General features: G+C 37.0%; 1 protein-coding gene across 1 annotated transcript in view; it reads left to right on the forward strand.

Moving 5' to 3' along the window:
* Nucleotides 1-6,096: 6,096 nt before the first annotated feature.
* Nucleotides 6,097-17,305, forward strand: part of KCNA7 (potassium voltage-gated channel subfamily A member 7) — a 34,797-nt gene continuing 23,588 nt past the window's right edge. Inside the window, exon 1 of the mRNA XM_072426495.1 lies at nucleotides 6,097-7,426. Coding sequence (XP_072282596.1) covers nucleotides 6,839-7,426 — 588 coding nt within the window. The 5' untranslated portion in view covers nucleotides 6,097-6,838. The remainder of the gene's footprint in view (nucleotides 7,427-17,305) is intronic.

A 17,305-nucleotide genomic window follows, 5' to 3' on the forward strand; every position in this document is an offset into this window, starting at 1 on the left:
TTACATTTGCCAGTGCTGCAGCATAATTACAACATCCTGGAGCCTTGTAGGGGAGCCAACCAGCAACCAATAGGATACCACAGTGGGAGGAAGTTGTAGGTTATAATGCATGCCAGAAATGATGACCAGCTATGTGCCATTGCAGGCCAAAATTTTAAGCAACATAATACTCCTGTGAGAGACAAACAGTTGTCTAGATTGGAGGACAGTGGGGACATATGATAAAGTTTCTGCAGGGGACACTACAGCTGAAGTTATTGTGGGGGGCAGTATGAAGCTAAAGCGAAGCAGAATTTGTAGTAACATAGGTTGACCAAAGACATGTCCATCAAGTTCAACCTCAAGGTAAATAAACATATTCCAGATAAAACCCTACAGAGGTAGCTGATCCAGAGAAAGTCAAAAAAACCCTTATAAACCCTGGTTCAATTTGCTCCAACAGGGAAAAGAATTCCTTCCTGATCCCATGAGGCAATCAGATGCTCCCTGGATCAATACTCTCAGTTGTTATTACTTTAAAATTTTAATACCAAGTTATATTCTGTGCTGCTAGGAAATCATCCAGCTTTTTCTTAAAGCAATCTATAGTAGTTCCTGAAACTACTTCCTGAGGGAGCCGATTCCACATTTTCACAGACCTTACAGTGAAGAATCCCTTCCTTATCCTCAGTTTAAAGCTGTTTTGCTCCAGAAGCAAAGACTGCCCTCTTGTTCTTTGTAATGATCTCAAAGTGAATAATGGGGAAGAGAGTTCCCTATATGGACCATTTATATATTTATACAGAGTGATCATATCCCCCCTTAAACGTCTCTTCTCAAGGGAGAATAGATTCAGTTCAGCTAATCTCTCCTCATAGCTGAGCTCCTCCATTCCTTTTATTAGTTTAGTTGCCCTTCTCTGCACTCTCTCCAATTAAACAATGTCCTTTTTGTGAACTGGAGCCCAAAACTGGACTGCATATTCCAGATGTGGTCTGACCAATGCTTTGTACAGGGGCAGGATTATGTCTCCATCTCTGCAGTCTATTCCTCCAATAATACAAGAAAGTACTTTGCTAGCTTTAGATATTGCAGCTTGGCATTGCATGCTGTTGTTAAGTCTATGATCTACCAGAATCCCCAGATCCTTTTCCATTTCTGGCTCCCCCAAATGTTTTCCCCCTAGACAGTATGAAGCATGCATGTTAGCCCCCAAGTGCTTAACTTTACATTTATGTATATTAAATGTCATTTGCCACTTGGCTGCCCAATCAAACAGTACATCCAGGTCTTGTAGATTATAGACATCCTGTATGGACATAATTCTATTACATAGTTTAGTGTCATCTGCAAACACAGAAAACGGTACTTTTAATCCCAAACTCTATATCGTTTATAAAGATGTTAAACAGTAAACGTCCCAACACTGAACCCTGGGGTACACCACTAATAACCTTAGACCATTCAGAGTATGAATCATTAATTACAACTCTCTGCATGCGGTCTTTAAGCCAGTTCTATCCATTTACAGATTTAATTTTCTAAACATATAAACCCTAACTTCCTATTAACCGTCTGTGGGGTATTGTGTCAAATGCTTTAGCAAAGTCCGAATAAACTATATCAACTGCAGTAATTGGTGTTGTAAGGAACAAGGCAAATCAACTCAACAGTGTCTATGTATAACTGGAATATTTGTTTTCTATGCCGTGCCCTTAGAAGGAAAAGCTGTGTATCAGAATGTTACGCATCATATTTTAGAACATGCCACTTTGGTCCACTAATTCTGTGCTTAGCCTACTTGCAACACTTGTAAACTCTGGCAATCAGTGCATCATAATCATGTCATTTTCATCTAATTTTATGCACCATCAGACATGCCGGCTTCACCAAGTGGGATGCTAATAATGGCAGTCGTATCATTCTCAGACATTGAAAGGAGACCTTGTACCTGAAACTCTTTTCTATTTACAATTCTGGCAAAATGTGGATTCCCAAAATAAATCGAAAAGATAAATAACTCATAAATCTTTATTTGTAAGCACTTTGTAACACTTTCTACTATTATGTTTCGAGTACAGATATTTAGAATATTTGCTGTTTTATTATGACATCCAATAAAGAAATACCACTCTGTTATGATTGAATACTCATTGGGGCATGTCACCCACTTTGTGGGTGAATTGTGTTTTCCAAATTTTATAATAGTGAACTTGATTTACAAGCTTTTAAACTTTTTAACCTCCACATATAAAATTTTGTTCAATGCCACATAGTGTGTTTTAAAGCTTTCCTCTCCTCTTGATGAATCACACCTTGATATCCCCAGATTTAAAGTGTATACAAGCTGTAAAAATTTAAAATGCAACAAGAAGTATTCTCTTTAACACTCAAAATCATGCTGCCCACAAACGTCCAGTGTGGAATGCATAAGAATTTCCCCTGACACCTGTACTATGTATATTATTTATCTTTGAATCCTGCGTGTACATTATTTATTCTTGAGCTCTGGGTGATAGGCATCCCAAAACCCTGTGCTCTGTGCATTACACACAATTGAGCTCTGCACTTTTTGAATTATGTACTCCTGAGATGTATATGACATACTTGTGATCACTACACTCTAGATTAATATAGAATGGTGGAGGGATCCTCTGAAAGCCCCAAGAGCTATGTAACATAGAAACTAGCCCGTGCATGGCATTTATGCTTGAACACCCCTTTTCCCTCCTTCCCAATCACATCATATTCCCTCCCATCTACTCCACCATCCCAGTGCAGAACATCTTAATCCCAACACAGAGCATCCTTCCCTGGCCACCTCACCCCTTGATCACAGGGCATTTGTCTCTGACCATATCACCCTTCAGATATGCCACCCTTCAAATTAAACACATAGTGGCAGGACTCTAATTATGCTTGGGGAGTGTTCTCTGATGGAACCTGTAACAATGATGAAAGGTTGATATGAAGACTTAAGAAGTCATTAAGTGATTAACTCACCAGCCCGAGTTATGGCTAAACTGAAACATTAGATGTGGGTGGATTGACTTTCTAAAGGTCTCTTTAGATGTCTATGACCTATAGGAAAGCATCCAGACACTGCATCCTCTGATATCCTTGTAGTGTACAGTGCTGTGTTCATTATTTACTGTATTGTACTGTACTCTACTAAATTAATTAGGAACATTTACTGCTAAGAAACCTGAGCAATTTAAATTGAGGATATGATAGAAAAAAAGCATAGGAGGGAGTTACCATCTATGAAAATTAGTTTTGAAACATGAAGTAGTAGTTAGTGGCATTCATCTGGACTTGTTCCTGTAATATGGAGGACATTTCACAACTTTCCAAACTGCCTTATTAGTTCTACCAGTGCGGGGAAATACCCCAGTTTGGAAACATCTTTTTAGGAAGATGGAACAAGTACATTGAAATGCAACTAACTACTACTTGATATACAATGTGCTGGATAAATGAGACATATTGTGGAACAAGACAAGTGTAAATTATATTTATGGAAATAAAACCGTTTCATTTGCGGGTCAAGCTTGGCCTTGCCTTATCCAAGTTACTGAACTTCTTTATTAGTTTGTGAGACTACAATAAAGACCAATATAAGGCTTATTAGATATGAGGGGTGGTGCTAAGATCAGCTTTTACATAAAAAGTTTAGATTTTTAAAGTTAAAATTTTTTGTTTCTATAAATCTATTAATGATTTTTTCTGATACACTTATTATTCTTGTTTGTGACAGGTTTACCCTATAATATTTTTTCATATGGATATATTTTTGTAATAAAAATATTATATTTCAATGCTTTGTTATAACAATATTATGTTGTGTGTAATTACTAATCCATTAAAATGTAGGTAGTATTTTTTTTTCATTTTATTTGGTACTCTTAGGTCTTACTGTTTAACATTTTTTAAATCTACTCAAAGTTTCCTACTTGGGATCTTGCCAATAACTGCATTTTATTGCAGGTTATCAATGCTAGACCGCCGTGTCAAAATTTTTGCCCATTAGTATTTGTTAGTTATGCTTATGCAATTTTTCAGTAGTTCAATATTCATCTGCTGTTAGTATTTCAGAATAGAATCAGTAGCTTTTTAACCCAGGAAGTTGCAACATAAATGATAACATTTAGATCAATCATTTCCAAACTTTTTTTACTTGTGAAGTTTCTGAATATTTTTAACCCAAGGTACTTATCAAACTCTTTTACTTTAAAATTGGCCACGATTTTCACAATTGTTTAATTACTCTAAATGGTAAATTTTATATTTTAGGAATATCTTTTCAGTTTCGGAAAAAAGCTTCCAACCTGTACTGAAGAAATATGTCTGCTGCCATATTACCATCTCCATTGGAAAAGGTTAGTTTCCTGGCTGTCATGCTGATGTAGTATCTTTAGCACATTGTGGTTACTGATCTGAAACATACATGCAGATCAGAAGTGTTAACTTTGCTCACAAGTAAAGTTTGTTGACTTTGTTAATAAAAACATATCCCAAATGAACTGTTGGAGACAGCATGCAGCCTGCTTGATATGCAAAGCTTCTTTTCATTTAAATTATTACCACACAAAGGAAATTTTAAATTAATTAAACTTTATAGAACTACAAAAAGTGTGCTTACACCCCTCAAGATCTCCCTGTATCCTTTTATCCTACAGTTCTGCAAATGATTTTGCTAGTAAGATTCTTTAAATTACAGGCAAGCAATAAAGAAACAAGCTCCAAAAATTTGTACATTCTGAGGTTTGAGCCTTATTTTCCCAATATAGCTGATGTGGGCATTAACCAATATGTGTCCTGTGGTCATTTTTAATTTCTTCTGAGATGGAGTCAGTGTTTTAATATCAGAACATCCCAGGTTTTATGCTGGATTCACATGTTTTATAAGCATTTACTGGCAATAATATTGTGATTACATCAGTGCCATTGTCACTAATAGGCCCTATAAAAGACATTTACTAATCAATGCAAATGGTCAATGAATGTGAACATTGCACAGATATAAACTAGCATTTAAACAATGACTTACCTATGTTGATATGCATTGATATGTGGTAAAATGTATAGGTGTATCTGACCTGCTTTACAAATTGGAGGATATATGTAATGTACAAAAGGCACTACTGGGTGTTGAAATCAACATTCTTATTTCATTTTACTGTAGTGTTTCAATCAGAGTTTTGTGGTTCCAGCAAAGGTTGGTAGGGATAAGCAATTTGTGCCTCTCAGGTCAATTCAAATGACATCAATATTATGTTTGGCTGTCTGTATAGGTTGCATTCTTCCCATTGATCAACGATGTATTACAACAATGTATTGAAACATTCTTTCTATTGACTACCATGCTAATAGATTGAGAGCTGTGATTATAGTAACTATAGTAAGAGTTCCCTGAAGTTATTTCAAGGCTTCCCACATGTTAGAAAGTTTGAGAAAGGCTGGTTTACAGAAAGAAAATTAGGCACAGTTGTTGTTTAAGTAGCACATTGTGTTATAGTAAGCTTCTGAAAAGAGCAGGCCTCCATAGCTGCATCGGGTGCAGAGACCCAGAAAGCCAAGCCTAGAGAAACACTAAAAACCATAAGGTGGTAAAACTACTTGGCATATACCAGGGACTAAATATCAATTTGCTGTACATCCTTGTATTCTTGCTTTACATTTTTTGAATTTTTTTTTAGTAAGTTTAGTTAACTGAGCCTAATAAAGTACCCAAAGAAAAACCTTTTTTTAGTATGGAATGGGTAATACATTTGTCAGATTTAGTTTTTTCTGTCTGTTCAATTGTTGAGATTTCCCCTCACTTCCTGTCATGACAAGAAGTCAGAGGAAACATGTCCCAAGGTAAAAAAAAAATAAAAGATTTACTCTTCTTTTTTGCTAACAACACACACCACTCTCTTTATGTTCAGGACAAACATAGCGAATCTTTATATTAAGACTTAAAATCATGAGGTTCTCACCCCTCCCCACTTTATCCAAAAAAGTTTTAACTTCAGGTACTCTTGATCACAGATGCACAAATACTGCATATAGAGGGTTTGTATTGCACTATGACCTTCCTAGATAATATGTTCGGTTTATTACTTCACCAGAGACATGTCCCTGGAAATAATTTTAAAATATATTGGCAGCATGGGATTACTAAAAGCATTTGATGTCTAATAACTAGTCTGCTGTAAGCAGACTAACTAGCAAGATATTATTTTTAGTGGCTGCACAGTGATGCTTTTCGGGGCCGGCCTGACCTACAGCCTTCAGTGGGTTCCTGGACATTAGCAGGGAAGGGGAGTTGGAAAGGAGGAGTCTCAGATGTGTATTTTTATTTTGCATGGAACTGTTAGCTTATCCAGTTGAGAGAACTCGATACCTTGAGCTCAGCGAGTGTGTTTACAGCACAGATTGAAGTGCTGCTATTAGTATGAAGGTCTGGAAAGAAGTATACAGACATAGAGAGAGAAAGAGAGAGAATGTGACATAACGTTAATCCCTTAAGCAGGGTAGGCAGAATCACAAAACAGAGAAAAGACTTGGGAGAGAAGGCTGGTGTGTAAGCTCATTGCAAAAAGAAATCTCCACTGGAACTTCATAAGAAAACTTTATAAAGTTGGAAAGATAAACTTTAAGACAAGGTCAATCAAACATGTAAACTAATTCTTCGTTGCTAAGGAGAGGGAAATTTTTCAGTCACCGCCATTTGAAGAAAAGGGAAAAAAGTAATTCTGCACAAAAGAATGTGAAAACTCTGACGGAAGAAGACTGTAGAAAGCCAGGACTTAGGGGGCTATGGATATATTGTTGTGTTTGAGACTATTCTGAGGACTGTTGTTTGATCTCAGTCATGGAGCACGGGGAGGAAGTAATTGGGAGCTCCAACCTCATGATGGTCCATGAGGAAAAGAAGTATGAGCTCTGTCGCCAAAAAGACTGCTGTGAGCGGGTTGTGATTAATGTTTCGGGATTGAGGTTTGAGACCCAGATAAGGACACTGAGTCGGTTTCCTGATACCCTGTTGGGAGACCCAAGGCGAAGAATGCGATTCTTTGATCCCTTAAGGAATGAATACTTCTTTGACCGGAATCGCCCTTGTTTTGACTCAATACTTTATTTTTACCAGTCAGGAGGTCGATTGCGTCGACCTGCAAATGTACCCCTAGATGTCTTTATGGAGGAGCTCATGTTTTACCAGCTTGGAGACGAAGTGATCAGTAAATTTAGGGAAGATGAGGGCTTTCCCAAAGAAGAGGTAAGACTTCTTCCGGAATGTGAATTCATGAAGCAAGTTTGGCTCCTGTTTGAACACCCAGACAGTTCATCTGCAGCTCGAATTATTGCCATTATCTCTGTTATGGTCATCCTCATCTCCATAGTCATTTTTTGCTTGGAAACACTACCTGAATTCCGGGATGAAAGGGATCTGTCTTTACCAGTAAGTATTATGTTTTGTTTCTCTACCACTAAATTCATTGTTTTTTTTTGTTTGGTTATAATACAATTATTGATTTTAAAAATATTGATTTAGCCCTTAAAAGTCCCCCTTTGGAACTCTCTTGTTCAAAAATGTATTTTGTATTGCTCTTTTTGGGACGTGACTCTGCTTCTATGATAAAACAGGGATTCTTTTATGTGTATATTATTTACTAATCCTATTTTTTTCATAGTTTTCACTAAAAAGTGAAAAACTGTGTGATGCAGGTTGGATTAATGATACATATTAGGATAAGTCTGTGCTATGAACCATCATTCTCAATGTACAATTGATCACTGGGATGTAAAAGTATTAGAAATCTTTAAAGGAAGAAACCACCTACATTTTGAGTGTATAGGAAATTGGCAATATAATAATGTATTTAATTTTGACAAGACAATGTTGGCTTTACTATAATAACTATAGATGGACATTTTTTATTTACAACAATTCAGAATTCAAGGTTGACAACTGAGACATAGAAGTATGATTTACCTGTCTCTACTCACAAATTGTAAATGTGAACCCTAAAGGCAGAAATATGGGAGCTGTCATTGTAGACTTGGCTTTTAAGAGGTATGCTTCAGAGCTTTCATTCCAAACTTAGCATGTTTTTGATTGTTATTGGCCTGGAACAAGCATGTGACCAGCAAAGTCTGAAGACTTTGAAACTTTATGCTGTCTACATGTTCTAGGTCAGAGATTCACTAATCTGTAAAGAAAGGGCAGCCTATCTCTTTGAAACGCAAGGAATCCTCATTTTCTTTTGAGCTATGTAGGAAGGACAGTGATGATGTGTATACTGTATATATTCAATTTTAGGACGGTATGTTGTCCTTATTTTAATATTTTGTGATTACTGTTTAGTTACTTTTACCCCCTAAAGCAGACCTTGCATGAAAATGCAAATTCTTCCTTATTTACTTAGCCGAATTTATTTGTGGGGTGCAGGTGACAGCACATAAGCAGACCTTATACCAAGGTACATTTCAATCCCCCTTGTTCCATCCTTAAATTCTGAACTGACTGTCCTTAATAAGTAGATTCATTTTTACTGTAGTTCCTAATTTTGGACCTTTTTTTTTAATTATAAGTTCTTCTCTTTACCCAGAGCTTCTGAAACATGCCAGAGCTACAATTTGTGTTTACGTTTATGTAATTCATCACAAAATTATGCAAGGACTTTGTTTAAAGTCTTTGGGTAGCAGCACATTTAGTTCATAGATGCCTAACATCTGCAGCACGAGTTTAAAATCATAGCTTTTATTGCCGAACCAATATTCATAGCGATATTTCCTAATAAACTTTGCAGCAACAAATCTATATTTCATTTACTAGCCTGGTAAACTATTTAAACCAATCAAAAGCTCTTTCAAAAAGTCTTTTTGCTACATCTTTACTGGAAAATTTTCGGTCAAACATTTCTGTTTTGACCCAAAACTCACTTTTTGGTTCATGTTTGGATTTCTAACAGGAGGAGATGCAGGTTTACAGAATGCATCAATGTATATAGGACTGGCAGGTCCAAAAAACTCAAATATTAACAAAACCCAGTCTGTTTGGTCTATAATATTAATAAAAGCACTACACAGAAGCGTAAACATATGCTTTTAAACAGAATGACGTGTTTGGAAGCTAATACATGTGATAAAGCCCTGTTTAGGTCCACACATCATTCTGTTCAAAATAATGTGTGTAGACTGCTGTCTAGTTATGTCTCATTATGGAATTATTTTGAAATCTATCAATATGGGAGTGCTTATCTGTTTTGGACATATCAGATGTAACATGCAAAAGAATATATAGATTGTGCACTTTACTCCACAACTCAAGCAGCTATTAAGTTAGTTTCTGTAAATTACATATTATGTGTTCCCCTTAACAGTAACAGTATTGTGTCAACAATACTGTTAGATGCACACATTAGACTCCATCTTTCTGTATATTTACAAAGTATTCTGATACAGTATTAGATACTCATATACCGGTAGAATAACAGTTTAGGACAATACAAAAACAATAGTGCTGTATAGATCAAGGAGCTACAGAGTTTTAAAAAATATGTTTTAATTTTTAATCTAAAAAAATTAAATCATTGCCCATAGCAACCAAAGATGAAACAAAACAAGGATTCTAACTCAGCAGCAGCAAGGAGTTTTATCGTTGCCATACTTAGACTCTAAGGGGTCTATTTATAAAGCAGTGAATCTGACATTCATGGAACCACTCTCTGGTGGAGAATCAGTTTTTATTGAAACACACTGACCTGGAAGATTCTTCACCAGCTAATACTCAGTGAATGTCAGATTCACTACTACATAGGTAGAGTAGACCCCTTAGTTTATAAGCAATATCCACAAAAACTAGTTATATACCCTTATAAACCATGGGAGCACTAGGTGGGCTAAAGAAAATGGAGGTGATGGATGTTTGCTATGACAGCTAGGGAAGAGCCAGGCTGGTCCGTTCTAAACCAGCATTTATGGTAAGTAAAGTATTTGGTTATTCTCCAAGAAACACATTATACAACAAGTAATATCATTTAGTGACATTTATATTTTAGAGGATAATGCCTAGTCAATATTTTCATATATTAGATTGGCAATGATTTTGGTTGTTTGTTACTACAATTACAATTTATTAGTCAAGGTCTCACCCCTTTTCCAGTGCAAACACGTGGAGAATGACAGACTGGTTCATGTGCAGCCATCTTGGAGTTTGGATATTATGTATTGCTATGGAGACACCAGCAGGTGTAGCATAAAACCAAATGAACATTATAGAAAGCCATAGAGGATTTGCACTTTTTTTCTCCCAAGACAGAAAGAAACAGAAAAATAAGAAATCATTCTTTATATCTATTTACAATGCAAATTTACAGAAATGCATGAGTTATTGTTGAAAGAAGAGATTTAATTTTATCAAAAATAAATAAATCAATAAACTAGTTTCAATGTGTTTATACTTTATACCATTAGCATTGACTTACCAGAATGTGAAGGGTTTCAGATTTGTGGATTATCTCTTCAACTTCAGTGTCAAAAAAAGAAATGCTGGCTAAGGTGAAGCTGTGACAAGTTGGGAGCCTTCAGTAACTGGAGCCTGTACAGGGTATCCAGCATCGTACATAGCATAATGAATGTTTGCATGAAGAAGTGACAATTCAAGTGATAGGTCTTTCAAACAAAAAAGTACAAGGTTGTAGTTAAACTTTTCTGTACCCTGTGCAAAATAATGGACAGGGTCCCGACACCTCATCAAGTATAACAAATATTTGAGTTGTCCTGTAGAGCAGTGGTCCCCAACATTTTATGACCGGATCACTAAACTTACAGACTCCGGACCGTGCATGCGTGGGGAGCCGTGTGTCGCTCAAAGGAGAAAAAACTTTCCCCCGAGTGACATCATGATGCCAGAACGCGCCCATTCCAGAGACACAATCCATTCACCGCCCTGAGCCTGCGATACTTACAGGGGACACGGTTAGCCTGCGATACTTACAGGGGACACGGTTAGCCCAAGCGGGATCCAGCTGTTGGATGGGCCACAGACCTCGGGTTGGGGACCCCTGCTGTAGAGCATGTGTCATAGTTTTTCCCACAATTTAGCAGCTCACAATTCACGCTGTATAGCATAAAAAGCTATGAGTTTTACCTTCTCTACTTTTTACCTCTCTTCTTTGCGGTCTAAACTCTAATAAAAACAGGGGATTTGATCTTTTTTTTCATTGCTTATACTTATACCTTCCTGTGCTACTCTGCTCACCTGCTGGAGCTGAAAAACTGAAATACTTTGTACTTTCAACCAATTTAAGGCTTACACAAGGCCTTTTAGCTTTGGTAGGGAAAAGAGGATGCAGACGAGGTAAGGGAAGATGAGTATAAGCAGTGAAAGAAGTAGAAATAAGGTGTAAATTCACTTTGGAAACTGTGCTCAAGAAATAACTTGTAGTACAGGCCGGGGATCAGGTACATGCTCCATAATCCTTTAGGACAACAGCAGTCCTGTCCTGTGGGCTATACTAAGAGAGGCACAAAAGCACTGTGTCATGTCCCAGTAATGTCCTTTCTTCATGACTGTTGGGTGATTGCTCCTAAAGTACAGGAGTAGAGGGAGAAAATGCCAGTGGGAATATCTTCCCAGAGGGAAAATCCCCCTGCATTAGTTTGTTTGGGTAATTAGAATATTAGGTTTATAGGTCTATAGCTAAAATATACCACCTGCCATTTCAAAAAGAAAGCTGGAAAGCATTGATAGAAAGTGTGCAGTCCCCTTCTGTGTCAAGAGATCATGATAATAAAACAGGGCCATGATGTCATAACTTTATTAGGAAAATGTAGTTATTTGAATTATAAATTAATTCATTATAAAAAATAAAATAAAAAAAAACATATTTTTGTCAATAATAAACTAACATTTTATTACATTTTATATTATTTCATAATTTATTTTAAATCTGCACTGTACATGTAAACACCTAGGACTTGTTCAGAAAGATGGCGGGAACAGCAGTTCCCAGATGCCTCCCGATAGTTGGTACCTTGGCAGTCACTCTGCCATACTCCTAATGAACCAGTGTTTTAATATTTCAAAGCAGGTGACAGTTGGCAGCACTGAAGCTCTAAAGCTACGTACACACTTCCAATTATTATCGTTGGTAAACGAACGACGAACGATCCTGCACGATATCTGCGAACGATCGTATAGCACTAGATGCGATCGTTTGAACGATACAGGAAGTGACGTGCACCACAGGAAGTGAGCGAACGTTCGTTCACCGCGCATGCTCAGACCATGGACGATCACTGATCGACCGTACACACGATAGATGGTCAACGATCGTCGTCCAATCTGATCCGCCGGTCCGGTCTTCATTTCCAACGACTATCCTCGTTCGTCGGCGTCGTTGGTTACTTTTTTTACAAACGATTTTTGCCCAATCGATCGTTCGTCGTTCGTTCGTCGTTCATTTCCAACGATAAAAATTGGAAGTGTGTATGCAGCTTTAGTACCATTCACATTCATTCCATAAGGGTGACCACAGGAGGGATGGTGCATGTAGTATCTCAACCTCTGAACACTTTGCTGTTGTGAGGAAGCAGTGAGCACACCACAGCATCACCATATTTGAAGTAGCCTGCATTACAGTGAGTTTCCATGCTTTAGTTCAGGGGTGTCAAACTCAAATACACAGAGGGCTAAAATTAAAAACGGGCCAACCTCTAAATGTATTAAAATAATTAAGGAATTTTTTCCTTCCCATTAAATATAAACCCTTTTCATATGGAAACAAAGAGGTTTTGCTTCACATTCAATCTGGAACAAGCTTATAATAGAGAAAGTGGCATAAATTTTTTTTTAATTTATTTAAGAAAAAATCATATGCCTCTTTCTCTATTTGTAGTCTTCTGAGGCGGGCCAGCTGCAGTTATTTTTTAGGATTCCTTTGGGGGCCAAAAAAAGGATGTTGGGGCCAGATTTGACCCCCCGGGCCACAGTTTGACATCCCTGTTTAGATTATAAGTTGCAGTATCTGATCTACTGACCAACAGTAGGAACATACATTGCTAAGACTAAAAATGTGTGTATATATGCTTTTGTAGTCATTGGAAAGTGACCATTTTCAGTCACCATAACAGAAGAAACAAAGCAGCAATGTACAGACACCACTATTTATTTAATTGAAAGATGAAGGGAGAAAGGCAACAGCTGTACATTTTTTTTTACCCAAAATGAATACTTCTGAACATCTTCTACACTTCTAATAATAAATACTATAAACTATTAAAAAAATGATATTTCTTGAGCTCCTGAACATAACATGAAAGACACTCAGGCTACAATATTACTTAAAAAGGGTAACATAAGGGTAGTGTCTTTGGCATTCTAAAATGTAATATATTATATTTGGTTAGAAGGACGCTTTAGAAATTGTTAAGCACCATCAGGGCAAATAAAGTAAATACGTGGAAAAACATTCCAAACATTCCATTAAGCAATACATGGTAATAGTGAGAACATTCTACGATGTAAACATTTAACAGATGCATGAAATAAGTCATGCAGAGATTAAATTCACCTTGGTGTGTAATATATAAAGAAACAAGACGAAATTCTAATTACTGCTTATATATAAATAAATATATATATATATATATATACCGTATTTTCCGCCGTATAAGACGACTTTTTAACCCCGAAAAATCTGTGCCAAAGTCGGGGGTCGTCTTATACGCCGGGTACCAGCACTTACCTGCAGTATGCTTCACGTCCGGCGTCCCCGCGAGTCCTCCTTCACGTCCGGCGTCCTGTGCAGCTTGCGTGAGTCCTCCTGTGCAGCAACGCAAGCCTGCACAGGAGGACGTGAGCCTGGATTGGCTCTCCAGTGGAGAGCCTGGATTGGCTCTCCACTAGAACACGTCCATTCATTAAAGGAACGCGCCCATTCATTCATTAGAACTAGTACTGTACTGTTCCATCTGCCTCTCAGTTCTCGCACAATAGCGAGATCTGACAGGCAGGAGGAACAGTACAATACTGGGCGTATAACACGACCCCCAAAAAATGCTACATTTCTATTTGCACTGAGATTCAGCAGTGCTAGTAGATATAAACTAGTAACATTGTAGATCATGATATTTTGCATGAAATGCATGACCATGCAGTAAAACTGAATGAGCCCTCACTCTGCAGTTATTCTATATATTTACTGTAGCCCTTTCAACAAGGTCTTTTGGGGCATTCCTATGGCAATTTATCAGTGTAAAAAACAGGCATGACTGTACTTCACATTCCTAAAAATAATAAACATTAAATGTGGACACAGTACAAGTACAGAATATTTATGAAGAAAAGAATCCTTGTATGCCAGCAGAACAGAATTCCCATTCATTTTTAAACTGTAAAAATCGTTAGCCTGCAGTATGGATGTGTAAAAATGAACATTTCATAATGTGGTTTATTTTGGCATTTTTCTGCATGCTACATTACATTATTCATTTTACAATAAGCAAGTTTACATTCTGTATGCGTCCCATATTTTTGGCCCAATGATAGGTCATTACTTGACTGTTTATTTAGCTTTATTAGCAGTCCGAGTTATTTTTTTAAATATAAAGGCCACTTGTTGAAGCTTTATTTATTATACTTGATTAAGTGCAACATTAAGACCACTCCATAGTGGATAAGAACCCAGCCAGGTTCTATTTTAGAAAAAGTCCTTAAAGACTGCTGTGGGAGCTGAAAATCAAGGGTCCTGCTGGTTTGCATTTTCTTCTGTTTTTTAAACACGGGGCCTTGTGAACATGCTGTTGCATCAAATAAAGCATTCTTGTCATTCTTTTACATGTGTGTCCTCACAAGTGTTTCTTGTAAAAAAGACATATAATCAACTACATAGCAGACTTTTAAAGCAGTTCACATACACTATATGTAGGGTTTAAAACAACAATTTTTATTGTACTACCAAATATAAAACACATGTCTAAGTAAACATGTATAAAAAAGGTAGGTGGTATAAATGGTAGGTGTGTATCATAGACCCAAAGTTAAAACATTTGCAACAAGACAAAGGTTCAGACATGATATTGTTAAAGATCTTTTGACAATCTGATGCGTTTCGCATACACGTTGGATTGTCAAAAGATCTGTAACAATATCATAAGTCTGAACCTTTGTCTTGTTGAAAATGTTTTGACTTTGGGTCTAAGATACACACCTACCATATTATTGTAGGTGATGTGAATCTGGACCTTTTTTCATATATGTTTCCTTAGATATGTGTTTTCTATTTGGTAGTACAATAAAAATTGTCATTTTAAAACATACCCATAGTGTATGTGAACTGCCTTAAAAGTCCCAACTATGTAGTTGGCTATATGTCTTTGTCTTACTGGGATGTCGGCAGTATTGAATAATACTTGAGATCTGACTACTAAGTCTCGTTACCAAAAAAAGGTTTCTTGTGAAAGGTATTTGTGACTATACATTTACAATAATCTTTTACTGTAAAAATAATGGTAAATTCCTTAATACTGCTTTATGGGTCTGCCTTAGTTAAGTCCCCATTTATTCAGTATTCTACCAGGATTCACCCTCCAGATCAAACTTAAAAGCAAAAAACCTGGAATGGATCCAGTCCAGGATTCAACAAAATTTGTTAGCAAATAACTTTTAAGAAATCCATTCCAGGTTTGCTGGATCACTCAGCTTTATTAATGAAATTGTATCCTCTCTAGCCTTTGAGAGCTTTATTAAATCAGGCCCATTTTTTTGAACTGCCAATACCATCAAGGAATCACTGATACTATGCAAAAGTACAAATGCTATCATTTACCTCTGGAGCACTTTTAGGCAGGACTGCAGCCTCTTGTCAGTTATTCTGTGCAAAGTCCCTTTCTAAAGGTGCGTACACACTTCCAGCTTTTATCGTTCAAAACGAACGACGAACGATCGATTGGGCAAAAATCGTTCGTAAAAAAAGTAACCAACGACGCCGACGAACGAGGAAAGTCGTTGGAAACGAACGACCGGACCGGCGGATCGGATTGGACGACGATCGTTGAACATCGTTCGTGTGTACGATCGTTCGTTGATCGTCCATGGTCTAAGCATGCGTAATGAACGAACGTTCGTTCACTTTCCTGTCGTGCACATAGTTCCTCTATTGCTCAAACGATCGTATCTATTGTGTGTACAATATCTACGAACGATCGTGTCAATATCTCTATGTGCAGGATCGGTGCTATACAATCGTTCGTAGATATCGTGCAGGATCGTTCGTTTTCCAACGATAATAATTGGAAGTGTGTACGTAGCTTTAGAAAACACCTCTCTGCAGGCCATAGGTAATTCATTTTTCCTGAATGATAAGGGAAATACTGCCCAGTAGTAGACTTTGGTTTAAATGTTCCGAGAACACTGGGTTTCCTGGACGCCAGAGGGTTTTGCACGTCTAATATTGGATTTAGAATGTGTGCATAATTCACCTAAGTTGTGGGCATAGGTACAATTTGTAAAGTATCTGCAATCTTTTTATAGAAGACTATCCAATAGTGTTGTAAGCCAAGACTGCTTAGAACATAACTGAGGTCTTTTCTGCAATCAATGAAGCCAAAGTCTTATTAACAAAATACCAAGAACTGTTCCCAGTGACTGTTTCTGGGTCATAGTACAAATATCCAAAGCAATTAGGATTCAGATGGCAACATGTAATGATGTTTTCATATTGTTTTCCTCACCTTTTGTGTGCATATCTGAAATGACCTTCCATTGATCTGGCGTGGTTGAATAGCCCTACGCCGGTGCAGAGTTACAAAGTTCTGTGTTTATACTTGAGGCCTGGTGCAACACAAAATCTAATTTGAGCGCTGATCACATTTCACACAGCTCTCAGGTTGGCTCTTAAGGCTAAATGAGATACCTCATAAGAGTACATAGGATCTGAAATTGGGCTACAGAAGATATGGGGCCTGTTCCAGCCCTGAAGGATTTCACTAGTAATAGACGGAATTCATTTGTACGAAAACTGTCTGGTCATTGAAAGATTTATTCAGTGGTAAAGTTTTCAGCTCCTCCTCTCATGATATTGTTTTCAAGTCTGAATAATAGCATAGTAGTTTTGTTGAGATCTAAAAGTAGGGATATTTCATATAATTTCATAGCAGTGAATAATATAGCAACAATAATTTTCAGACTTTAGTCATCCATGAAGTTTTACACTCAAAGTACAAGTAATAACTTGTTATAGCTAATGCAGAATAAAATTTTGGTGCATTAGATAAATAATATAAATTGTGTTGCAAGGATTCAGTGCAAAAGTATTTTTACCTAAATTGCAGA

The sequence above is a fragment of the Pyxicephalus adspersus genome, chromosome 11 (assembly GCF_032062135.1).
Source record: "Pyxicephalus adspersus chromosome 11, UCB_Pads_2.0, whole genome shotgun sequence".
Lineage (NCBI taxonomy): Eukaryota > Metazoa > Chordata > Amphibia > Anura > Pyxicephalidae > Pyxicephalus > Pyxicephalus adspersus.